The sequence below is a fragment of the Osmerus eperlanus genome, chromosome 7 (genome assembly GCF_963692335.1).
Source record: "Osmerus eperlanus chromosome 7, fOsmEpe2.1, whole genome shotgun sequence".
In the NCBI taxonomy this organism is placed as follows: domain Eukaryota; kingdom Metazoa; phylum Chordata; class Actinopteri; order Osmeriformes; family Osmeridae; genus Osmerus; species Osmerus eperlanus.
This window is the reverse complement of record NC_085024.1, coordinates 13070234-13094422: the sequence shown is the minus strand read 5'-3', so window position 1 is coordinate 13094422 and position 24189 is coordinate 13070234. Positions and strand designations below refer to the sequence as shown.

The 24189-nt window shown below is 41.8% G+C and overlaps 4 protein-coding genes and 1 long non-coding RNA gene across 7 annotated transcripts; 3 read left to right on the top strand and 2 right to left on the bottom strand.

Moving 5' to 3' along the window:
- Window positions 1-214: 214 nt before the first annotated feature.
- snrnp48 (small nuclear ribonucleoprotein 48 (U11/U12)) lies at window positions 215-3819 on the bottom strand. Its single transcript, XM_062464969.1, has 9 exons — window positions 3576-3819; window positions 3287-3400; window positions 3119-3179; window positions 2877-2957; window positions 1803-1988; window positions 1505-1626; window positions 1236-1342; window positions 531-710; window positions 215-423 (listed from the first exon to the last, which is right to left on the bottom strand). Exons 1-9 carry the CDS (start codon window positions 3735-3737, stop codon window positions 339-341), a joined length of 1098 nt encoding a protein of 365 aa, XP_062320953.1. The 5' UTR covers window positions 3738-3819; the 3' UTR covers window positions 215-338.
- Window positions 3820-4291: 472 nt separating this feature from the next.
- Window positions 4292-5904, bottom strand: LOC134024004 (uncharacterized). 2 transcript variants are annotated; one of them, XM_062466376.1, is made up of 4 exons: window positions 5620-5904; window positions 4771-5091; window positions 4612-4693; window positions 4292-4522 (listed from the first exon to the last, which is right to left on the bottom strand). In XM_062466376.1, the coding sequence occupies exons 1-4, from the start codon at window positions 5774-5776 to the stop codon at window positions 4450-4452; spliced, it is 633 nt and encodes a 210-aa protein (XP_062322360.1). In that variant the 5' UTR covers window positions 5777-5904; the 3' UTR covers window positions 4292-4449. The 2 variants fall into 2 exon arrangements, with proteins under 2 accessions (XP_062322360.1, XP_062322361.1); XM_062466377.1 differs by having other exon boundaries at window positions 4617-4693.
- Window positions 5905-12252: 6348 nt separating this feature from the next.
- Window positions 12253-18941, top strand: sri (sorcin). Of its 2 annotated transcripts, none has more exons than XM_062464966.1 (8): window positions 12253-12526; window positions 13739-13831; window positions 14014-14083; window positions 14317-14360; window positions 14859-15006; window positions 15169-15282; window positions 17914-17972; window positions 18127-18941. In XM_062464966.1, exons 1-8 carry the CDS (start codon window positions 12479-12481, stop codon window positions 18151-18153), a joined length of 603 nt encoding a protein of 200 aa, XP_062320950.1. In that variant the 5' UTR covers window positions 12253-12478; the 3' UTR covers window positions 18154-18941. The 2 variants fall into 2 exon arrangements, with proteins under 2 accessions (XP_062320950.1, XP_062320949.1); XM_062464965.1 differs by having other exon boundaries at window positions 13736-13831.
- Window positions 18942-19625: 684 nt separating this feature from the next.
- On the top strand, window positions 19626-21145 carry LOC134023932 (frizzled-7-B-like). Its single transcript, XM_062466288.1, has 3 exons — window positions 19626-20109; window positions 20587-20958; window positions 21069-21145. Exons 1-2 carry the CDS (start codon window positions 19711-19713, stop codon window positions 20944-20946), a joined length of 759 nt encoding a protein of 252 aa, XP_062322272.1. The 5' UTR covers window positions 19626-19710; the 3' UTR covers window positions 20947-20958; window positions 21069-21145.
- A 5-nt stretch (window positions 21146-21150) lies between these two features.
- Window positions 21151-23709, top strand: LOC134023935 (uncharacterized). The gene is made up of 8 exons (XR_009930817.1): window positions 21151-21423; window positions 21607-21624; window positions 21975-22038; window positions 22159-22202; window positions 22338-22486; window positions 22797-22910; window positions 22994-23061; window positions 23287-23709. It is a non-coding gene; the product is annotated as an uncharacterized LOC134023935 (long non-coding RNA).
- The last annotated feature ends 480 nt before the right edge of the window (window positions 23710-24189 follow it).

Genomic DNA, 24189 nt, shown 5'->3' with positions numbered 1-24189 from the left:
CGTCTCACCAACTAGAACTACAGCCTCCTAGTGGCAAAAGACCCACACAAAGTAGCAGTCCCCTGCAGTACCCAGGGGAAGGACTTGCAGAGTCACACTTTAATCATGTTATTCCAGTTATTCTTCTGAATTGCCTTGATCTCATTTATGTACTTCACATTACCCATAAATTAGAAGTGGGATCCTGAAGTAAGAAGGCCAAATAAAATAAACCTTTCATCAAATAAAAAAATTCTAATTAGTGAGTGTATGCTTTGAATTTACAAGAAATCTCTTGGTCTTTCCAAGGTAAGTTGACATCATTTTACTTGTCCTCAGAGGTGCTGAAAACGACCAAATCACTTCTCTTTCTCTTTGTCGTCCTTCTTTTTCTTCTTCTTCTTCTTCTTGTCATGATGTCTCTCGTCCGGGGAACGGGAATCCCTGTGGACGGCATGGACAGACGATGACGAGCACAATCCAAATAGCCACAAACCGCAGCACGTAAAACACAGACATGGCGACGTTACAAGATCCGGTTCCAGTCTCACCTCTTCCTCTTCTTCTTGCTCTCCTTCTGTCTGTGCTCCTGGCTCGGCTCCCGGCTACGCTCTTTACTGCCTGCCCGGCTGCGCTCCGTACTGCGGTGGCGTTTGCGGTGTCCCTCCCTGGGGCCGATGTGAGAGTGGCGGGACTCGGTGGACGGAGAGCGCCTGTCCTCCGACCTCCTTCTGAGAGACAGTGAGAAGAATGGAAAGGGTTTAAAGGGTCCCATGGCATTTCATCATTCTGGAATTCTAGATTACTTTCGGCTATAAAAATAAGCCTACAGAGCATATCAATGCATGCAAATCAGGTTACATATCACATTTATTTGAGAGTCTCTGTCTTAATATAATGGTTTTGAAAAGTGTTCAAAAGGGAAGTTTCTTTCAGTACAAATAAATTAAAAAGTTGTCCCTTTAAGCATGTTGCGTAAGCTAATGAGGCCGTCTGAGAGAAGATTTGCAACACAGCTCAGTGCAGCTCAGTACCAGTGGAATGTCAATTTCTATGGGAAAGGCCCGCTACTTTCCAACCAATTATGTTCCAGCAATCCTGTTCCAGCCAATCGCCTTAGCAGTGACTGTGAGGCATGATGTTCAGTGATTGGGAGTTTTTTCCCTCCTCATTTTTATTCTTATACATCATCTTCTTCTATATTTTGATATTCTGAATATGTTTGCAGCGAGGGCTACAGGGGAATATCACCTTACCTATGAGAGTTACGTTTTGTTTCCCCAAGCTTCTCCACTTCTTTCTGCTCGTCTTTCCACTGTCTGGCCAGCTCCCCAGAGTGAACCTCAATCACTTCACGGACCACCTGGACGCAACATTTAGAATCTTATACACACACTGATGACGGAGATCTTCGGAGCCATGAGAGCCGATGAAGGTCTCACCATCGGTGAAGCTCTCTAACAGACATACATTAGCTCACTGCTATAGTGTGGCCATTCTGAGGTGATTCCATGGCAGTACACACCTCGGTGTAGGACTTCTTGGTGATGTGGACATTCTTGGCTCGGTAGGACTGCCGTCGCCGCTTGTAGTCCCTCATCTCAGCCATCAGCTCCAGGTGAGACTTGGGCCCATTCTGATCATCACCTGTACACAACCACAAACAGAAAGAGCACCCACTGACTTGACTGGAGTTTACAGGAGTGCAGAAAAGTGATAGATCTCATCCGTGAGGGAGATTTTAATCAAGCTCATCAGGTTATCCATGTGGTGTAAACAATTACACGTTTGTAGTTTGTCTTGTTTGAAATACACAGACGTACCCTTTTTGAGTTTGGCGACCAAATCTATGTAGAGGTCCTCATTGTTGGACGCCTCAGCCTGCTCTTTTTGTTGGCTGGTTACTCTCGTCACATGATCGTAAAGAGCCAATCGGTCGGCCACAGTGAGGTCAGAAGTTGCACGCTTGTGGTTCTGAGGAACATCTGGAGGGTCTTTGGAGAACTCACCTGCAGCACATTGGCAAGGTCTTTACACAAATCCATACACACACATCCATAATCACACAAGGCACATACGACTGACAACAGGTGTGTGGGAACACGCATTCAGAACAATACTTTCATTCTTTGTTCTGCAAAAACACCTATAAACACACACACACAAAAATCTGCCTTTCCCCAAAGATTCAAGAGGCAAGTGTGTGTTTGCACCAGTGAGTGCGATTACCCGTGTGTGTGTGTGTGTGTATGGAGTATCTAAATGGAGCACTTTTAAAAGGATATGCCACAAAAGGATACTGCACGAAATCAGGCAAGCCTGAAGCAGAGCAGAACTGTTTAGGGCACACCTCCCCTCTAATACTCACCCCTGTCACTGCAAACAAAACACACATTGCACAAATGTAATAACTACACTCCAAGAACATCTATTATATGCACCTGCTAAACCATTACAGACACTGTAAAACAACATACAGATATCTGTATGAAATTGTGAACCACAGGCTGAAATCGTATTAATACTCATGGGTAAGGAATATGGCACAAACAGACACCATGTATGACAAAATGATAGGCCACGTCCCACTGACTTATGCCAATTATCCAGCACGTGCTGTCTTCAAATGTTTGTTGTGATTTATGTTGGTTTCATATTGTTAAAAAGTCAGTTAAGATCTGTCTGTGGCGCTGCTTTGCTTATGACATGATTTCACACACTCACTGGCAACAAACCACTGCATAATCATTTTAAGACAGCTGCAACTTGAACGCCAGCTAACTAGCGTGAACAGCTTGTTGTTAGCCAGCTAGCATGGAGTATTAGCAGGAGGAAATGTAGGAGTCTTCTGTTTTAGGGCTGGTTAGAGGTCAGAGGTTGACGTTCCCTGAGCATACCTTGGCTGTAGAGTCCCTCCATCCTCAATGGAGGTGCATTTGCTCTTGCCTGGAGGATCACCTGCTGCTGTGTGTGTCTGTCTGTAGAAGGAGGCATCAAGTCAGACTTCCCATCATCATCATCTCACCAACCAAAACTACCAAGTGAAAATGAACACCCTCACAGGTTACACGCAAATGGTTCTTATGCTTTTTTCAAACCATATTACACGTTGGTGCCAATTTGAAAAAGTGACACTCACCCATATTAAAGCAAGTGATGTTGGATTTCTCATAGCACACAGAAGGGTCCAACATCTCGGCCTACGGGAAACATTCAGGTAAATAATTGCATATCTGGTTAACATAAGGAACATTGGAGACCATGTGAGGTCACAATTGTGCGTCTTTTTACAACAACTGCATCCTACCTGCTCCTCTTGGCTATAGCCCATCTTGCTGAGCTGACAGGAAGCTTTGTGTTTCTCCATGCGCCTACTGGGAACTCTGTGGTTGGGGTCGTACGGACATACTTCCATTGATTCCTTCAGAAAACACAATAAATATGATGTCAACGCCTGCCAGGTTGTAGTGTCACAACCTGGCACCTGGTAGTGTCAGCTCAGATCATGTAGCTAGCTAGCTAACTAATTCGGTCGAAAATCGTTTGTGACCAAATGTAGCACCACATCCTCAGCAGACTATTAGCTAAAAGATTACCTGAGACTGGGCCTTTTCTCGAGTCCATCCCAGCGTCTCGATCAGCTCGTCCAACTGATTCTTGCAGTTAGCGGTAAATTCGGTCAACTCTTTCAAGCAGCGCAATCTATCCTGACATTTTTGCATCTCTAATACTTCACACTCGACTGGCGAGTCATTCATTTTTAATAATTGTATCTCAAATTGATCCCACAAAGTACACTCCGCAACGCAATTTTATTTGAACTGGCGTAGGATGATGACGTAATCGTATCGAGAAAGTGCATTCTGGTATTTGAAGTTTCTCTGTTTTGCAGAGTCGAAATAATAATAATAATAAGACTTTTATTATATAGCACATTTCATACAAGAATTGCAGCTCAATGTGCTTTACATAAAATACATAAAAACAATAATACAAGTGATAAAAGTATTAAAATGTTATTAAAATTTAAATGTAACTCGACAAAATACAAGCCAAAGTCTTTGCGGGAATCAAAACACATAAGCCGCAGTCTTTGCGGTATCTCGAATCCGTCTTAGACTCGAGCTGCCTTTGCAGTTTCCAAAACCTATAACAACCCAGACTAGCCGCAATCTATCTGCGGTCTCTCGAATCCGTCTTAAACAGATACAAATCTATGTTTTTCCTTTTAAATTAGAATTGTAGCTCTATTTGTTTATGAAAAATAAGATCACAGGTAGTCAGTCATTTTGTTTCATTTTATTCTCCATTTATTAAACTAAATACATTGAAATGTTAACAGTTAAAAAGACAATTACCAAGTGACATTTGAACAACTTGATGTCCAATTGATAAAATAGCATAATATACAGGTAAACATACTACAAGGCAGATAATCTAAGTCATTTTAATTTGTGATTGGATGCTGGTTTATGAAAGGAACAACTGGTCACTGTGCACTAAAATGGGTTCCTCTATATCATTAGGAAGCATTCCCTCTGGCCTGAAAAGAAAGAAAAAATCTAATAAAAATTAGAATCACATTATTCAGTGTGCTTTAAAAAGATTAAAATTTATTTTCAATCTACATACATTACTTCAAGCATTTCTGTGTCTTCGAAGGCTACCTCTTCAACAATGTCCACCTCAAGTCCAACAACAAATGTCTTCTTCACTGAAAGATTGAAACAACTGATTTGTGGAACAGATCACATAGCAGCCTATTAACTGGAATAAAAAAACAAGACTTACGTCCATGACTGAAAAGAGGGTAACCTCCCCACCTTCCAGGCAGGCTTGGTCCGGGAAAACACACACAGCCATAACCCTGTACTCCTTGGTCCCCAAAAGAATTGTTAAACGAGTGATAAAAGGAGTTTCCCCTCACGGGCTGATGTGGGGGATTGTCAACCATCCATATTCCAGTAAATTCCTGCCCTATATCAAGTTGGTTCTGGGTATTCACTATCTGATGATGGAAGGCCACCGATTGAGAGTCAGTGACAGCCCATTGCCAGCTACTCTCATCCTGACAGCTTTCTGTAATGATGTAATTTGGGACATCATGGCACCCTAGTGACAAAAAGAACAAAAAAGGCAAGAGAAAACATGACACTTTTAATAAAGGTGTTTGTGCCTATATATTTGATAGTATTTCCAATTGTGCAGGATGAGATATAAGTATACATTATAGAAAAGAAAGAATAGGATAAGGAAGAACATAAGCAAAGAGGGCAAGGTTGATGTTGTTCTGCTGCAGTCTGTCACATGATTAGTTCTAGTTATGTATTCTGGGCCTGCCAAAAGGCATGCTGTGTTTGGGCAAGGCTCTTGGTCACAAGTCATCTGCACATATGGTCAAGCACGAAGGGAGTGGTAGGTAAGGAAAGCAATAATATTATCGAAGACCTTCATGTCTGTATATACCAGCACAAATCGTCATCGCTGACAAGTTGACACCAATGTAAATATCAAGACAAAATTATCTGAGCAAAGACAATGTAAAATACCACACTTGCTCAATTCTGTGAAATGTAGTGTTGAAATATCCTCTGGTACTAACTCACATTATGACACCTCCATAGAAACAACAGATCATACCTCTAGAGCAGCAACTAAAAGTGGAATGTTCTGCAGACCATGTAACATGCTCTTCTTCCTCCTCATCCTCCCATTGCCTCAGAATGGCAGTGCCAAGTGTGCCCAAGTGCCTATGGTGGCAATACGAGGTCCCTCTATGTTGGGTTTGTCCGTACATCCTTTGGAAAGCTGTGTCCAAAGCCACTAATGACAGTCTTGCTATGAATGAGAGATGAGCCAGGTACTCCTAAGCACCAGAGCAGAGCACCGCAGTTGTCCGCATGGATGCTTTGAGTCCAAACACAGGATTTGGTGACACACGATTAAGGGCTTCCTGTTTAGACAGGAAGTCCACACAATTGGTATAGTAATGATACCATGGTGTCTTAACTTCCTTCTGTGGTTTTAAATTGTAAATACAAAGATGACAAATAATAATGTAATAAGGAGTAAAAAAGAAAGGAAAGACAAAGGCATTATGTAAGGAAGATTTACAGTTTAAATGTGCACAATGTAACATTGTAATTTTTATAAATGGACAGATATAGACAGTCGCAGGGTTGGTAAGTGTCAAATGTTGTCTTTACCATAAATGTTATGATGATATTGCAGTGTCCCTGAGAGCTAACTTGAGACCTTGTATAGCTGTTAAACCTAGAGCTAATTTGCTACCTTGTTAGTCTTCTGTTCCAGACCGCTTCGGGGAGGTACTGTACAATATACCGACAAGAGGCAGGTATAACGGCAAGTTTAGTCTAGCTGTTAAACCCCGGCTAACTAATGGTTGCTGTCCTGGTATAGTAACCAGCTAACGGGGCTAGTTGACCAACAACCTACACAATTTTTCTTTGCTGTCTAAAACCGATGTAAAAACACACTGAAGGGTTGATATCAGTGAACACCAGGAAACTATGGGCAGCTGGGGCAGCCGCAAGTACACCCTCACAATTTCCCCAGAAATTGTATCCTCTATAGTTTTTAATGCAGTGCTGAGCCACAAGATAAAGGAACCAAATGACACAACATTAACACACACTTAAGAATCAGAATCAGCTTTATTTGCCAAGTTAGTGTCCAGTGTAATTTACTATGGCGGGCCAGTACATACAAGAAATGTATACCACAGAAGAGAACCACAGAAGACCACAGAAAGGGGGGGATCAGAGACAAAGGATGCCAGAGGCAGGCTGAATACGCATAAATAAATACATAATTATTACAAATGATTACCGTATTTTTCGGAAAATAAGCCGCATTTTCTATAAGCCGCACCCCACCAGAATGGGAGCTTCGTGTTTGTAAATCGTAGTACAGGCTGCACTGGAATATAGGCCACTCTTTAAACGGGAACAACGATACAGTAGCGCCGGCTAACGTTGAGCGTAACAATGCTCACGACAATGTTAACATACACTACACTACAACAAAAACAGACACTAGTCACCATATTCCCTCACGCCTACATCTCATTTTTATTCACTATCCATAGAAATGCTCAAATAATTTGAATAAAAGGATAACTTGCAGATTTTGTAAGGGGAAGTGTTCTTTGTTGCATCATGCTAATGACATGCTGGAACCAATGTGGCTCAGGAGGGGTTGTATTTTCAATCCAGGCTCTGAATCAAAGTAAAGTTTAAAATGGCAATGGGAACCTGCACTGGATGCAAGGCAGGGGCTAGGAAACCGGGGCCAGTACAGGGCTGGAGGATGCTGGGGGCCAGTGCAGGGCTGGAGGATGCTGGGGCCAGTGCAGGGTTGGAGGGTGCTCGGGCCAGTGCAGGGTGGTGACTGTTGAATATTTCACACTTGACACTTTTCCGGAATACATTTATTGTAAAAAAAAACAAAAGGTGGAGATGTGAAAGTACACTGGTGAAAACATGCCTCCAAACATCAAATGCTCAGACTAGTAGGTTGGGCGCACAGAGAAATGATGTTTGATAATTGAAAGCTTTGGTTTTCCCTGTCAATAATAGGCCTGCTCATACATGCTTAAAAGTCTCTGTTAGGTAAATGTCTTTATCAAGTAGTGCACAGAGTCGATGAAGTCAAGGAAGTTTATTACTTGCAGCATGGAGCATGTGGAGACGGACGTCTGTCACCTTTGAATGTCAGCTAGTCAGTCTAAAGCTTGTGGAAAGTTTCATGCTTTGTTTGCAACAGTTTTTGACACCATGCTCTTCAAACATGCAATGCAAAGACCAAACAATCAGCATATTTAAGCAAGGCGTGAACGAACTGGAACCTTCCTTGGGTTCCCTAAACCCACCTTTCCTACCCACTCACCCTCTATGACTGACCCAACTAAATGTCTAACGGCGTTCTCTCCCCTGTCCGAGGCAGAGATCTCTGACCTAATTCTCTCTCATCGCCCCACCTCCCGTCCCCTTGATCCCCTCTCTTTCAAACCATCTCTCCCTCCATCATAACTTTTCTTCTCCATGTCCTTAACTATTTTCTTACTTCCGGCACTTTCCCCTCTGCCTTCAAACAGGCCAGAGTTAGCCCTCTACTCAAAAAACCCTCCATTAACCCAGCTGTCCTCCAGAACTACAGACCGGTATCACTACTACCCTTCTTTTCTAAAACAATTGAACGCGCTGTATCTAACCAACTGTCAAACTTCCTCTCTCAGAACAACCTACTTGACCCCAACCAATCGGGCTTCAAGACTGGCCACTCCACAGAAACTGCCCTCCTGTCAGTCACCACTGCCCTCCAGTCTGCCTGAGCGGCTTCGAGGTCATCCGTCATCATTCTGCTGGACCTTTCTGCAGCGTTTGATACGGTTAACCATCAAATCCTGCTGGCCAGACTTTCTGAGATGGGCATCACTGGCACTGCACTTCACTGGATCTCATCCTACCTGTCGGGAAGATCCTACCAGGTCTCCTGGGGAGGCAAAGTGTCAGGCCCCCGCCAGCTCTCTCCGTCCTTGGACCCCTCCTCTTCTCCCTCTACACCACCTCGCTTGGACCAATCATCACCTCCCATGGCTTTTCCTACCACTGCTATGCTGACGACACGCACCTGTACCTGTCGTTCCCCCCGACTGATCCGGGGATCTCAGCTAGGATCGAGGCCTGCCTCACAGACATCTCCGCCTGGATGACTGAGTACCACCTCCAGCTGAACCTCGCCAAAACAGAACTCCTCATCATCCCGGCCAAACCCTCCATCTCCCACGATCTCTCAATCACCCTGGGATCGGCGACGGTGACCCCTTCATCCTCTGCCAGGAACCTCGGGGTGACCATGGATGACGAGCTCTCCCTCACAGCCCACATTGCTGCGGTCTCCCGGTCATGTAGATTCACCCTCTACAACATCCGGAAGATCAGGAGATACCTATCTGAGCATTCCACCCAGCTGCTAGTCCAAGCACTTGTCCTCTCAAAGTTGGACTACTGCAACTGGCTGCTCGCCGGTCTCCCAGCATGCGCAACCCGCCCTCTCCAGAGGAATCAGAATGTGGTGGCCCGTCTGGTCTTCAATCTACCCAGAAGCTCCCATGTTACCCCGCTCCTCATCTCCCTCCACTGGCTTCCCATCACGGCCGTATCAGATTCAAGACTCTGGTACTGACCTTCCGAGCGGTAAACGGGACTGCACCCGACTACATCAAGTCTCTCCTCCAGCCTTACACCCCCCCCCCCCGCCACCTACGGTCTTCTTCTTCTGACAACCGTCTGGTGGTCCCACCGCTGAAGAGCGCCCGGTCCCAACACAAGCTCTTCTCCTGTCTGGCCCCCCAATGGTGGAATCAACTCCCCACCTCCATCAGGGACACCGACTGTCTCCCCACCTTCAAGAAAAGGCTCAAGACGCACTTGTTCCGGGAGTACAACGGCACTTAGGAATGCTTGGCTGGACCTGATGTGTTCCCTCCAGGATCACAATGACTCGTATTGAGAGACTTGTTGCTCTTGTTGGTTAATTGGAACGGTTTCAAATTCTTGTACTCGCCGTGAAATATTTTACTGTTGTTTTTTTTCTACAGGTACACTCTTGCATTCTTGTGGGGAGTTTCATGTTGTTCAATTGTAACTTGTTTAGGTAAAATTGTTTCTACTTGATGATGTAAGATGGGTCTGTAAACCTCACCCCACTCTGCCTCTGATTGGCTGTGAGGTTAAGGCATTAGGAGTGACGATTGGTTCCAGAGCCAGTTGTAAAGTTGGGAAGCAAAGGATGTCCCTTTCTTCATGAACTACCAGCATCAAATTATAATATATATGAAATTTAGCACCCCTAAATTTCATCTCAGCACCCCTAAAAAAAATAATAATAAAAAAATAACATTATTATAGTTTATTATAATTTGATGGGTCAAATTAAGGGTCTAAAATCTAAATCAAGGGTCTAAAATCGCCAATGGCACAAACTATTCAAGCACACCCAGTTTCAACACTAAAGTAATTACCCTGCAACAATGGAGCCAAGCAGTAGTGAGAGTCAGAGTCATGTTATTTCAGTCTTGGAAAAACAAAATGAGAGAGCCTTGTGAGTTTAACAGTCTCTTTCATTTTTGCCTAGGAGAGACATTCAGGTATTCGACAATGACCCTGCAATATCACACATTCATAATGACTTTTGAGCACAGCATTGAAGAGAAGACTGACAACCTGACTGACAACGTCCATCAGAGACACTGACTGTCTCTCCACCTTCAAGAAAAGGCTCAAGACGCACTTGTTCCGGGAGTACAACGGTACTTAGGAATGGTTCGCTTGACCCGATGTTAGTTTCCTCAAGGATCACAATGACTCTTGCTTAGAGACTTGTTGCTCTTGTGGTTAGTGGTAACTGACTTACATTTTTGTACTCGCTGTGATATATTGTTTTATTATTGTTGCTTGCTTTTTTTCCACAGGTACACTTGCACTTATAGCAGTTCATGTTGTTTAATTGTAACTTGTTTAACTACATGCTCTTATGGTTCTTCCCTTTGGCACTTATTTTGGTTGTTCACAATGTGTGCTTCATGTTTTGGCTACTCGCAATGTTTTGTGGCTATCTCGTTGTTATGATCAGTGACCTATGCACTTTGTAAAGCTCTCTCTTGGAAGTCGCTTTGGATAAAAGCGTCTGCTAAATGAATAAATGTAAATGTAAATGTAAACCCGAGCGACTACTTATATTTTCTCGAACAATACACAAGGGGGTAGCCTAGGGACCTTGTCAGAAGCTGTCAGCATATGCCCTCTGCAGTCTGTTTTTGAGAGGAGGTTGCAATGGCATGGAAGAGGTTGAATAATGAATGAGTTGAACTTGCCTGGCAATATGTGGAACATATGTAAATAAGTACTGTTTGATAGAATTACACAATGTTCAAGTATGCCTGATGTGTATTGTTACGGCCACATGTGTTGTGTTCTTTGTTTGTCACCTCCCTTCCCTTTTCTGTAGTTCCGCCCAGGTTGTGTTCCCCATGATTACCAGATGAGATGCACCTGGCCAGGTGATCAAGCAGCAGATAAAGACTCCAGTTTCCTGCTGCAGGAGAGGCTTCTAGCTTGGGGACTGCTGGTCTTGCTGCCTCTTAGCCTGGGAGTTTGTTGCACTGCTATGGTTGTCTTATAGTTTGTGAAATGATGTTGTATTATTAAATCCCATGGATTTGGTACTTTTAAAGGTGTTCTTAGTAGTTGTTTTGGGTCAGTGGTGGAATGTTTGTTCGCCCCATAGGGCCACTAAAGTTGGGGTGTAACATGTATATGTGTGTGTCTTTCCCTTTAATATTCTGTCGCAATGTACCAGTCTTATTACCAGTTTATTTCCTGCTTTGGCTCCTCCTCTTCCCTTTTGGCATGTGCCTGCATGGGAAAGGCATGGGAAGGTGCCTGTATGCAAAGTAAAAATAATCCACCGTCCATCACTACCTGGCGTCCAATCATATACACACAAAAATTCTAACACAACACAGAATACCGGTACACCGGTCACATCCTAAACATCATTCAAAAGTTGCCCTACAAACACAGGGACAAATGGAGAACTGTGGTCCGTGAGTTGCAGGAGAGGCGTGGTCAGAGCTATGTTTACTGATATTGTTCAGTGTTTTTTTTTCAGGGGGGGTGGGGGGGTAGACTTACATTTAGCCTCCCATTCATTTTCAAATGAATGGGAGGCCCTTATCTCTGTCCCTGTTCTACAGCAGTATGGAGGTACCCCAGGAGCTCCAGGTTATGGAGGATTTCCTGGCCAGCAACAGGACCCCCTCTTTGGATACTTTACTGGAGTTGCTGGAAACGTAATACACAACCTTATGCAACATAATTAACAACTTTTTGGTCAACAACTTTTTGGGATTGTCCTCCTTTTTGGACCCAAGTGTCCTCCTTTTCAGGGTCATGCTTCGGGTCACCCTAACCCTGGCACACCTAATAATGACAGAAATGATTGGGGATCCTTTAAATGGTGTTGAGCACCTACGCTTAAAATGACACAACATGTAATCAAGTTTATGCAAAGTTTTATTTGTGAATTAATTTCCACGTCTGTAGTTTGACTTCTTTGATTCAGTCAGAATAAATGTTCATTACAGTTGTCAACTGTGTGCCATTGGTACAGTAGCTGTCACGTGATCAAATAATCTCACTGTGTGTATTACCCAGATGCCATCTCTTTACATGGCTCTGGTATATGGCTCTATAACAATAATGAACATGCAGACTTATAAAATGATACATTCAACCTTTGAGCTACAAATAACTTATATTTTAAACAACAAACTCCTCCCACATTCATCCTGGTGAAAGCTGACACACCCTCTCGACAAAAAAAAGGCAGGTCAGCAAGCAGAGCTAGCTACTTGACTTCATCAGCCGCGACAGGATTTAAGATTACATCGTTCAATTCCTTTTTGTTCTTAAAAATGGCTTATCCAGGATATGGTGCTCCACCCGGTGGCTATCCAGGAGGGGTAAGTTATTTATGCAAACAGCTTATCAGATGTAATTGCGCATAAAAAGGGAGAAGATGAATGGGTTAGGTGATGTCGGTGTCCGGAAGTTGACTTGTTAGAGACAAGGTTGACTAAAACCGTTTCAAACCATACAATTGAATAGGTAAAGCTACGCATAAAAACGCGACACTTGTTTTGAAAAGTTGTCATGCCCACAAGCAGCGATCCATTTGCTTTACTTACTTATCTCTATTACTAGACTAGCTGATTACGTCATTTTCATAATGTAATTAGCTAGTATAGGGGTCGTGGGACGACTCGAATGTGTTACGACAAAGCATACGGGAGTAATTCTATCCACATAGTAGGCCTATGGCGTAAATTGATGCATGTCCAAGATGAGGCATCTACAATAGAATAGCCTACGTTTGGTCTATTTCCTGTGAGGCAGCGTTTTTCGCAAGAATGTGCTCTGGTATTTTCCGGATTTAACGTTACTAAAGAAGAGGAGGCGTGGTCAGTACCCTGCCACGATAGTGACTGAATCTTTTTAATCTACAAATCTAGGCCCTACACTGTAGATGGCAAAGTCGTAAACCTTTCTACTACCACCCATAATTGTATCAGAAACAAATGCAGAATAATTATACTCCTTCTACACATCCTACTACTCTGTACGTAACAACGCTGCAGAGTTAGACAGGAAATAACTGAAAAAGTGGACTTCAAACTGATTAACTACACTCATGGTAACAAGTCTCCATAAAAGACATGGATATGGTAACTGATTCAAATTATGAACTTTGGGCTGTGTTGCAATGCTGTCATCTACGCACTCTCTTTCTGATGACTATCCTTTCTATAGCCTGGCTATTGTCATTTGCACCATAATATACAGCTAATACAGTAGGCTACACAGTCAATGAAACAATGTTCCCTAGGACCATGGTGCTACATGGAACAACACAGAGCTACACAAGACTGCACAGAACAAGACTACACAGAACTACATAAAGTGCACGTGTGCAAGCAGTGTACAAACAACGCAAGACAGTACAACATTTGTGAAACAGGACAGGCTCAGTAAAGGATAGTGCCGTGCCGTACAGTAGACAGTTTTGGGTGCACTAAGTGCCATCACACGTTTAGTGAAAAAAAATATAACAATATAATGGTGAAAACTGCTGTATCCCTAGCCCCAGTCTTATCTCTGCCCCTGTTCTACAGCAGTATGGAGGTGCCCCAGGAGCTCCAGGTTATGGAGGATTTCCTGGCCAGCAACAGGACCCCCTCTTTGGATACTTTACTGGAGTTGCTGGAAACGTAATACACAACCTTACGAATAAGCATAGTGAATCAACATCAATTCATTGGCGTATTCTACAGACTGCCACCATTTATTTTAAGACAACACACAGACATTCTCTTATGAATAATATTGTGTTGTAGATCACTTTGCATGTTTGATAAATGACTGATTTATATTCGTCTGCTGGCAATGGTAGGATGGACACATATCAGCAGAGGAGCTTCAGGCCTGCCTCACACAGGCTGGCTTCTCTGGAGGCTACAGACGTAAGAAATACACTCACAGGGATCAATGTGTGATGTTAATAAGTTGAATATTGATCTGGGGAACATGTCTTGACAGATACTTTGTAATAGATGAGTTCTTCATTACTGAATGTGGTCACATTTTTCCACCCTCATCCAGAAATACACATTTTTGTTGTTGTTAAATTCTGTTTAGGTCCAGGACTTCAAAATATGGGCAACTGTATAGGTTATAAATTGTCTTATTTTGACAGCTTTTAACCTGGAGACTTGCCGTCTGATGATCAACATGTTGGATGTATCCTTGGCAAACCAGCCTATCAAAAAATGTCTTAAATAATTGATGCAGCCAATTAAGTGGAACCTGCTAGCAAAATATTTCTCAAATATTTTACAAATATTGTCTGTTGTCCGCATATTACCGTTTGTCATTGGTTTGCAGCCAGTGTATGTTTATTCTGTTGGTAAGGCTTTTTAAACAAGAGGGAATTCACAGTAGCTGCAACCACACACGCGCATGCATCCACACGTTTGGAGACCTAAAAGCTGACTGATGAGCTGTGGAGCTACTGGTCACAGCTGAAAATAGTATGAAACCAAGCGATGAACAATGTCACCTCAGGCTATGAACAATGCCAGATGTCTACCATGTGTTTGTCAGCCCACTATGTTTTGCCACATTAGGCTGCTAGAATTAATGTCAGAAACGTACACAGTGTCAACCAATGACTTGGAGAAATAATGTACAAAATAACAGCTGTTATGGTTTTTTCCTCAACCAAAGTACTTCCTGTAGAGAGACATGTCCTGCACCATGGGTTTCAACGAGTTCAAGGAGTTGTGGGCTGTGCTCAATGGTTGGAAGCAGCACTTCATGTCCATCGACCGTGATCGAAGTGGGACTGTGGACCCTCAGGAGATGCATCAGGCCGTCTCCACGATGGGTATGAACATCACACAAGGAGGCGTGATTTTATTGGTGTAGCTAACTGCTAACACAATACAGTGAGAAACAATAGGACAGCAGAAGGCCCCGACTGAGGGGATGCTCGGTGGAATAAGAGAGAAATGGTGATGAGCTGTGGCTTTTCCTTGTTTGATCGCAGGCTACAGTTTGAGCCCACAAGCCATGAACTGTGTCATCAAACGTTACAGTACTCAAGGGAAGATAACGTTTGACGACTATGTGGCTTGTTGTGTGAAACTCAGGACGCTGACTGGTGAGTAGACTTTTGTGTTTCTGTTATCACTGCTCATGGTTGTATTGTACACACAGTCAAAACCCTAAACCTGGCCATAAAATGCTCACTTAAACAATACAAGGAGTATTAGGTACCAGTACTGTAGTTATACAGGTATGAAGGGATGTTGTTGAAATATGTGATGAATGCATAAGATAAAAGTAGGCTCATTGTTTGAACTGTTTGCCTATTTAGGCGGCTGCATATATGAAAAACCAAACACCTAACCCCCAAAAAATTCTAACAAAAGGTTTCTCAGCTGTTTTTTTGGTAGTATTAGGTGTCCTTAATAACATACTAAAAGTTTGACCACTAGAAAGGTGTAATTTTCAAGATGGCGTCCAAGATGGGCTGGAAGCCCTTAAAATATCCAAAATCCTTGACTACTTAAAACACCCCCCCCACCCCTCCTCCCTGGGAACAGTTATTTTCCTGCAGTCTTGCAACATTGATCCTGCTTTGCTGTTCCAACGGTTCCTGATCATGTCGAAAACTGGAAAATTTAACCCTTGTGTTATCTTCGGGTCATTCTGACCCATCAGTCATTGTGACCCACTGTCGTATTGCGACAAATTTACCTCATACAAAAACAAAGTGAAGCATTTTCTTTTAACTGTCGGGCTGTCTCAGACCCCCCACATTGCAATGGTTAAAAGAAAATTATTTTTATTTGTTTTTGTATTGGGTGAAATTGGGTAAACACAACGATGGTTCGTTGTGAACCTTTGGGTCATGTGACCCGAAGGCAGCACGAGGGTTAATGAGCTCATTTCCTGAAGCCCTGTTCGAAGGAAAGGAAATCTTCCGTAAAGCCAACAAGCCCCAACTAGCGCAGGCAGTCACTGAGTTCTCATGCAAGAAATCTAACGAAACTGTCCTGGATTCCATCCCACCAACTGAGCATTATGTCCTTGACGGTGGCTCCCTGGTTCACCGCTTGGCATGGAAAAAGGGTGACAGTTACGGTCATATGCAGACTTTACCATACGCTATTATGGTAAAGCAACAGTTGTTTTTGAAGTTATAGCGAAGGTCCTTTCATCAAAGACAATACGCATCAGAGACGTGGTGAAAACACTCACCCCATCGTTAACTTCAATGCAGAGACTGAGGTTTTGGTAAGAAAGAAGGATTTCCTTTCCAGATCTTGCAACAAACAAGGACTTATCAATCTTATGACCGAGGAGCTGGAGAAGAAGGGCTGCACTGTTATCAATGCATCAGGCGATGCTGACGTGGACATTGTCAAAGCTGCAGTCAACGCCTCAGAACATCAGCCCACAATCTTCAGTGTTTCACCTAGGTTTACAGCTTTGAGGGGGGAGGAGGGGGGGGGGGGGGCGACGGCGACCATGTAGAGACAGAAATGACATGCCGTCGTGTAAATAAGATAAATAACATAAGGCCATTTAGTTTGTTTAATAAAATAGCAAGCTATAGACCTGTTTTATAGGAAAGGTAACCAGAAATGACTTATTTTGTGATCGGGCGCTATATATATAATTTTTTTTAATTAACTTGACATTCCAGGGGGGGGGGGCGGGGGGTGCCATTGGTGGGGCGGGGCGCCCCCTAATATCTCTACAAAGCTACTAAAGTGTACAACATCAGTGAGATGAAACAAATCCTGGGTAGTGACTTGTGTTCCCAGTTGCTGTTTATTCACGCCTGATACAACTTCACACATTTTTTGTGTTGGCAAACAGACAGCATTCCAGAAACTTGTGAATGGCGAATCAACCATCCAGTCCTGTGCGTGCAAATGTGTTTCTGCTCATCAAGCAAGGAATATCATAGAGGACCATGGGACCAACGCAATGGCAGTGTTGTTTGGCGGAAAGAGTACCGATTCACTGGCCTCTTTGCGCTACAACCTTTTTTAAAAAGAAAATCGTTACCGCCAAATCATTTGTTACCCCAGAACGTCTGCCTCCAACTGAGTCCTCAACCAAATACCACTGCCAAAGACTTTACTCCCAGATCATGGTGTGGATTGGAAAGGTGGCAGCCCTGTTTTGACTAATTTTACAGTACCAGACAGTTCTAATGAATGTATTCTTTATTGGAATCAAAACAATGGTTATGAACCACAGAAACCACCAACTCTAGGCAAAACGATATGAGAAAGGAGAAATATGCAATTACTAAAGGGAAATTGTACTTACTTTCGCATAAATATGCTTGTAACCAATGGCTTTAATATATAATTGTACTTGGAATCACTTATCTATCATGTAAATATGCTCATTAGAATTTTACATGGCCAAAACATGTATCAGGCACCAGTATTCCTGGTCTAGGAAGAATACAAAGGAGTAATGGTCATTTTAAGGACCTGACGGCCGCCATTGAAAATGGGGCTTTTCTTGGAGTCAAATTTTGGTAAACTTTTAGGATGTTTTTAAGTACATCTGATACTACTGTAAACCACTGAGAAACCACCTGAGGTTTTTGGGGCGTTAATCCATATTTGCAGCTGACAAATTGTTGAACATGAATGTAACCTGGTCATAGCTTTTTTCTTCTTTTAAATTAGATCAAACCTGTAAAGAAGTCTGCAAGAAATACTAGTGTTTCAGTGCTTCATGTTTTTATTAATTTATTTTTTAGATGTATTCAGAAAAAGGGACACAACTGGACAAGGGTCTGCCGCATTTCAATATGATGACGTAAGTCTTGCATATTACTATTCATAAGCTGGTCAAAAACAAAACAAAAATAATGGCAATCTTTGATCTGAGTCAATGTATTAAATCATGTTAAACGTTTAGAGAGAAAGACCCTTTGTGTTTTCACAGTCTTCCTCTTTCCCTCTCTCATCAGTTCATCCAGTGCACTATGAGCTGTTAAAGAAGAAACACGGAAGAATGCAATTTAGATGGTCTGTCTATAATGCTAATAAATCTGCATGAGTTAATGTTTCCCCAATGTATGTATTTTATACTCACATACCTCTTTTCATAAATGATTGTTTTTATATTAACATGAATTAATCCTCATTAATTAATTAATTAAATCCTCACTGTCCCTGTTTATAGAAAAAAGTTTTTGTTTTGTTACTGTGTCACACGCCATGTTAAAAAGTAACTAAAATCTCTGAGTGAAAGCTATCCTAATGCTCACACACGACTAAACGCTGTCTCAATTGGAATTATTTTTACAAAAGCTTTCAAGTTGGTAAATGCTAGCTCTCTCAAAAAAAATATCTGATTTTTTTTATGTGGAGTTGCTTTTTCAGGGTACCATTTTGTTATCAAAGGGAAGGATTGTGTAAGAAGTACCCTACCCCCCCAGACTTATCTATACTGTAGTGTACACAATTGGCCATGTTTAGTATCTGTATCCATTTTAGCATTTCATTAAGGAAGCCAGTAAATTCTTTCTGTATTTTCTGAAAATATGATGGGATGGGATAAGGCTTAACCTGGGTATTTTGTTACTCTTTAACATTAAGATATTGGAAGTTATTTTAGAACTCCCATTATAACCAATGAAGATATAGGAATGATGCACATAACTAAATGTTGACCACTTCTGTGCCTATGTACTGAATAAACAGGTATAACTTTTGTGTCATATATAGTAAGTCCTCTCATGTTATCTGTTTCCATCATATTAAAGGCAGGGAAGGTAATGTTGTTGAGAAGCTCTTTTTGTCATATATGCTGAAATAAATTTCACATCCTGATAGCAACCAATACAATCTAAAATCAGTCAAATTAAATAAATCCGATATCTGTGGGTGTTGCAGGACTGTAATAAACATGACCAATCATTAAGGTAGGACCGGCACAAATTATAGGATGGCATTCAGACTGAATGGAATGATTGTATGGGCTACTCGTCTGTCTATCTACCGAGTGCCAGTCGTATTTTTTGGAGGAGTGGCTTTTAAGGGAGTGGGATGTTTTGGTTTGAATCCTTTCAAACTTGAGCAAAAATAGCTATTTTGCAAAAGTTACTGAAACCCATCCTGCCTTTATTTTTTATTTTATTTCAGCTAATATGACAAAAAGTGTCATATTACACATCACCGTATCAGTACCATTTACCGGATGCGCATGGTCCAAATTTGTGTTGCCTACTACACTCTGATAGGCTACTGTACAAGAGTTGTGGGGACACAGATGTTTCATCTGTGTTCTGATAGGTCATACGCATCCATTCGGACCCCACATTTAAATTCCGTAAACATTATATAAAAAGTGTTTCTTTTTTTTGCTTTCAATGTTTAAACCTCGCCCTTCACCGATTTTAACGTCAAACGCAGTTGTAGAAAGGCACAGTCTGTAAAAAAAAGTTTCGTCCTTTTAGCAGCACAGCATATGAATTGCATTGCAAAGGGATTACGTTTAAACCTGAAGCTCTGAAATTATTGATACAGCATCACTGCACAGACTCAGAGTCATGGGCATCTGGGCCATTTTCGTTTTGGGGACGGTAGGCCTACTCCTGGTCCAAGTGTCAAAAAGCGAGCAAAGTGGAAACGCGGATTCTTGCAAGCCCGTGGCGGTGGATTTTTGTCAAGACGTGAGCTACATGACCCGTCATCCAACTGGAAAGAGACGGTACAACCTTGATCAGCTTCGCCAGATTGTGGACATGGGCTGCTCTGCGGAGGTCACAACATTCCTATGCCATGTTGTTTCTCCTGAGGGTGTCCCTGACAAGCAATCAACTCTACACCCGTGTCAAACGCTGTGTAAGAGAGTGAGGCGTGACTGCCAGCCTGTCCTGGAAGGTAAAGGTCTAACCTGGCCAGAAGATCTTAATTGTGAGCAATACCCAGAACGATCATGTGCCAATGTAAGTAAAATAAGAATAATCATCATCATCAATCAGAATAGGCTTTTTCATTTAGAATTTGGATTTGTGTATTAAATAAAATCCAGGATTACTAACTCAGTAGTCCTGCTTCGAGATACACCCTGGCTGTGACTTAAACCTCGTGCTGCCTTCGGGTCACATGACCCAAAGGTTCATAACGAACCATTGTTGTGTTTACCCAATTTTACCCAATACAAAAACAAATAAAAATTATTTTCTTTTAACCATTCCAATGTGGGGGGTCTGAGACAGCCCGACAGTTAAAAGAAAATGCTTCACTTTGTTTTTGTATGAGGTAAATTTGTCGCAATACGACGGTGGGTCACAATGACTGATGGGTCAGAATGACCCGAAGATAACACAAGGGTTAATTACAAAGTTGTTGTTCTATATTCAAATATTAATATTTTATTCAGTAGATTCAGAAAACACTGACCTCCTTGTCCTCAATTTCAGAGTCGAGGGTCTGTCCCCACAGCTCCTTCAGAAACCTGTGAGCCCATCACCATTCCTCTTTGCAAAAACCTGCAATACTCACAGACTAAGAGGCCAAACATACTTCCACAGACCAGCCGGAAATGGCAGGAAATGGCTGCTTTGGAGTTGGACCAACATCAGCCCCTTATGAAAACCAAGTGTTCTCCAACACTCCAGCTATTCCTTTGCTCTGTCTATACCCCTGTCTGTGTGTCTGGAAAATCGTTGCCACCATGTAAGGCTCTCTGTGAGGAAGCCAAAGCGGGCTGTGAAAGTCTTATGAACAAATTTGGCGTGAACTGGCCTCGTGAACTGGAGTGTGATTCATTTACAAACTAATCCTGTGAACATGTATGTGTCCCTGTGCTAAATGCCTACCCAGAATTAACCATGCACAGGTACGTTATGATAGACATGGACATCAATATTAATTATTGTGTTTTTGTGTGTTTTTTGTATAGCTTGGTGTGGTCAGCATTCCTGCACAACAGGAGCCGAGCGAGCTAATCACAGTTCCAATGTGCCAAAACCTGTTCTACAACCATGCCAAACACTCTTGGACACAAAATTCAAAGCGAAGTGACTGTTCAGATTGCCGCTTTAGAGCCTTTAGTGAAGAGTGTCTGTTCAGCCGATATACGCTTCTTCCTATGCTCTGTCCATACCCCTCAGTGTGGGGGAGGTGTAGTACAGCATCCTTGCAGATCTCTCTGTGAGCGTGTCAAACGGCAGTGTCAGAGTCTGTTGGAAAAACTTGGCTTGTCATGGCCGCATCAACTGACTTGTGACTCCTTTCCTGAGGAGTCATGTATAAGTGTAAGTATCAAATCAACATGTATTATCAAAATGTAACTTCTAATGTTTTATAAAGGATTAGGCCTGATATCACTTTATATTTAGACACTGAAGTTGACCAACAAATAATCATAAACCAAATTCCTTCAAACCATTCCATGTTATCCCTTGAATTTTGAATTATTTCCTTAATTTTGTCCACAGGAAGATAGCAAAACTGAGGTGTGTTTTCTTCATTGTTATTCATATGCATTCACAACATGTACACAGATGCCTCTTTACATATACTTTACATGGGTCACTACTACACATACCTAGACACAGAGCCGGCCCAAGGCATAAGCAAACTAAGCGGGTGCTTAGGGCCCCCATGGCCACCAGAGGGCCTCCAAGAGCACATGAAATTACAGCTTAATAAAGAAAATAGATATATTATGTTATTGGTAATTATACAAAGGGAGGGGCTCCCAAATCAATTCTGCTTAAGGCCCCATAAAGGCTTGGGCCGGCCCTGCCTAGACATGTTGGAAGTAAAAAAAAAAAAAAAGTGTAAGTATTGTGTGGTTTAACAGGAACTCACAGCCGAAGAAGTTCTTGCCAAGCTGAATAAGCTTGACTATTACATCAGGGATCAAGGTTGGAAAAGAAGGAGTTTTGCACATACACATTTTTGTTTCTCCATACAAGTACAAACATGCAGACTGTGGTTGATGTGGTGTATGACTTCCAAATAACGGTCGATCCTTCTTCCTCCAGAAATAAGTCTTCAGACTGCCCGTACATTTTTGGCTTTTATGGATGTATCCTTTACAGCTTAAAAATTATTGTGTACATCCTAGCACATTTTGGACTATTGACATATAGAATATGTAAATGAAACAAATAATACTTTTTACTTGTTCCTCAGTTTTGAATTCTTAACCAGTTTTTTGTAGAAAGATAAATCGGGTAAACTGGATGTAGCAGAGTTTTCTGAGCTGGAACATTGTGTCAACTATGAAGACGGAATTCATAGACTCTTATGAGTTGAAGAATCTTGGTTTTGTCACAAAACTGCAAATGAAAAATGCCCTTACTGTCCGTGGTAAGATGTTGTTCCACCCGTTGTCATGTTTTAAGGGCAAGCAAGCACTTCATGATAATCTTTATCAAAATAGCACAATTCATTGCTAAAGAACTGAAATACTTCTTGTTATTATGTTTTCAATTTGAAATACCCATACTATGTATTGCCATAGTAGGCTACTCTTCTGTGTCTCAATGTTATATTAGGGCAATTATTTTTTTAAATAAGGATATTACTTCTCATTATTTATATAATGGTTGTAAAAACCATAATGCAGATTTGTTTAACGCATGAAACAAAAATTCTATGTAATATTCTGTATTTTTAGACTTTATCCTGGATGATGAAACCTTCAAAACGCTGTGGGACAGATACACTACAGGTGACGGGATTAGATATGACGACTTTATGGCCATTCTGACCAAACTCAAGATTTTAAAAGGTAATTCCGACCGTCATGACCGAACGCCGACACATTAACGTCGATCATTGTTGTGTCTCATCATTTTGGACTTTATCTTCTAGATGGCTTCAAATCCAATCTTCTCAGTCTGCCATGTGAGTGTGAGGTTGCTAGCTTCCACTTCAATCGGGTGAGTTGACAAGTTAGCAAAAAAAATTACTTAACATTTTATAATTACACATAATTATAAACATTAATATCAATTTTTTTTATGAACAAAAAAGAGGACATTTTATTTAATGGTCTTAATGACAAAACACACATCAAGAGGCTTGTGAAACATCCATGCAATCTATTTTGAATTCCATTAAAAGTTTGGCAATGAAACTTTTCCATCTCTATTTACTTGTTCCAGTTCATTCAGGTAACTTTTGTGTGAACCAGTCTGGGATGCAAGCTTTGTCCTCAAACATTTCAAGTTTGGATTGCAATGAAAATTACACTTATGAAATGTGCTGGGTGTTACGTCTTAGGAGGTCTTGTTAAAGGATGATTGTCAAACTGAGACAATTGTGAGTGAAAAGATTCACAATCATTAACATCAAACCAATTATGTCTAAGTTATAGGCTACTGCCGAAAATGCTGATTGATCATTTTAGATGAGAAACACAAAACCTTTTCATGGAGCAAGATTAATATATCCTCCTGTGTACTGGGTGGAGTGTTTAAAGCTCTCTAACAACAATGACAACATTACTATTCTATATTAACTGTGATATCATGTTCTCAAACCTACACATAACATATCAAAACTAACTCCTTATATCAAAACTAACTCCTTCCAATAAAACAAGAATATGTTTGTACTTGTTTGTCAAATAATTGTCTTGTGGAAGTATATTAGTATCGACATGGAATACACTTTACATTTCTTTGAATTACAAGTTAGCCTTTTGTCCTGCTAGTGTACAGCATGTGTGTACAGCATTTCCTAGGCTAGGCGATACATGTATGTATCGGTGATGGGTGGTGGACTCAAAAGCACAACTCTTACTGTGGTTCACAAAAAGATACAAAAGATGAGGCTGGGACGATTGACTCCAAAGTACAAAGACAAACTAACAACAAGAGACAGAAACACAAGGGCTATATACACAGGGGCTTGATTGGCAACAGGTGATGTTGATCAGGGCCGTGGAGGTTAATCACACAGGTAGGGGACAGGTTAGGGTTAGCCCTAACCCTGAGTACCCGCACATAAACACCACAATTGACAAAAACAGAACCTCTGGGAACTATGAAACTGCACTGCAAACC

Excerpts from the sequence above, each read along its gene's own strand:
- LOC134024004 (XM_062466376.1), bottom strand. The coding sequence starts at position 5,776 with ATGTACGGACAAACCCAACATAGAGGGACCTCGTATTGCCACCATAGG. Across the intron at positions 4,694-4,770 it reads CCCTCTTTTCAGTCATGGAC|TGAAGAAGACATTTGTTGTT; the intron begins GTAAGTCTTGTT and ends TCAATCTTTCAG. Across the intron at positions 4,523-4,611 it reads ACAGAAATGCTTGAAGTAAT|GCCAGAGGGAATGCTTCCTA; the intron begins GTATGTAGATTG and ends CTTTCTTTTCAG.
- sri (XM_062464965.1), top strand. The coding sequence starts at position 12,479 with ATGGCTTATCCAGGATATGGTGCTCCACCCGGTGGCTATCCAGGAGGG. Across the intron at positions 14,084-14,316 it reads CTTCTCTGGAGGCTACAGAC|CTTTTAACCTGGAGACTTGC; the intron begins GTAAGAAATACA and ends TTATTTTGACAG. Across the intron at positions 17,973-18,126 it reads CCGCATTTCAATATGATGAC|TTCATCCAGTGCACTATGAG; the intron begins GTAAGTCTTGCA and ends CTCTCTCATCAG.
- snrnp48 (XM_062464969.1), bottom strand. The coding sequence starts at position 3,737 with ATGAATGACTCGCCAGTCGAGTGTGAAGTATTAGAGATGCAAAAATGT. Across the intron at positions 3,180-3,286 it reads GCTATAGCCAAGAGGAGCAG|GCCGAGATGTTGGACCCTTC; the intron begins GTAGGATGCAGT and ends TGTTTCCCGTAG. Across the intron at positions 1,989-2,876 it reads GGAGGGACTCTACAGCCAAG|GTGAGTTCTCCAAAGACCCT; the intron begins GTATGCTCAGGG and ends AATGTGCTGCAG.
- LOC134023932 (XM_062466288.1), top strand. The coding sequence starts at position 19,711 with ATGGGCATCTGGGCCATTTTCGTTTTGGGGACGGTAGGCCTACTCCTG. Across the intron at positions 20,110-20,586 it reads CAGAACGATCATGTGCCAAT|AGTCGAGGGTCTGTCCCCAC; the intron begins GTAAGTAAAATA and ends CCTCAATTTCAG.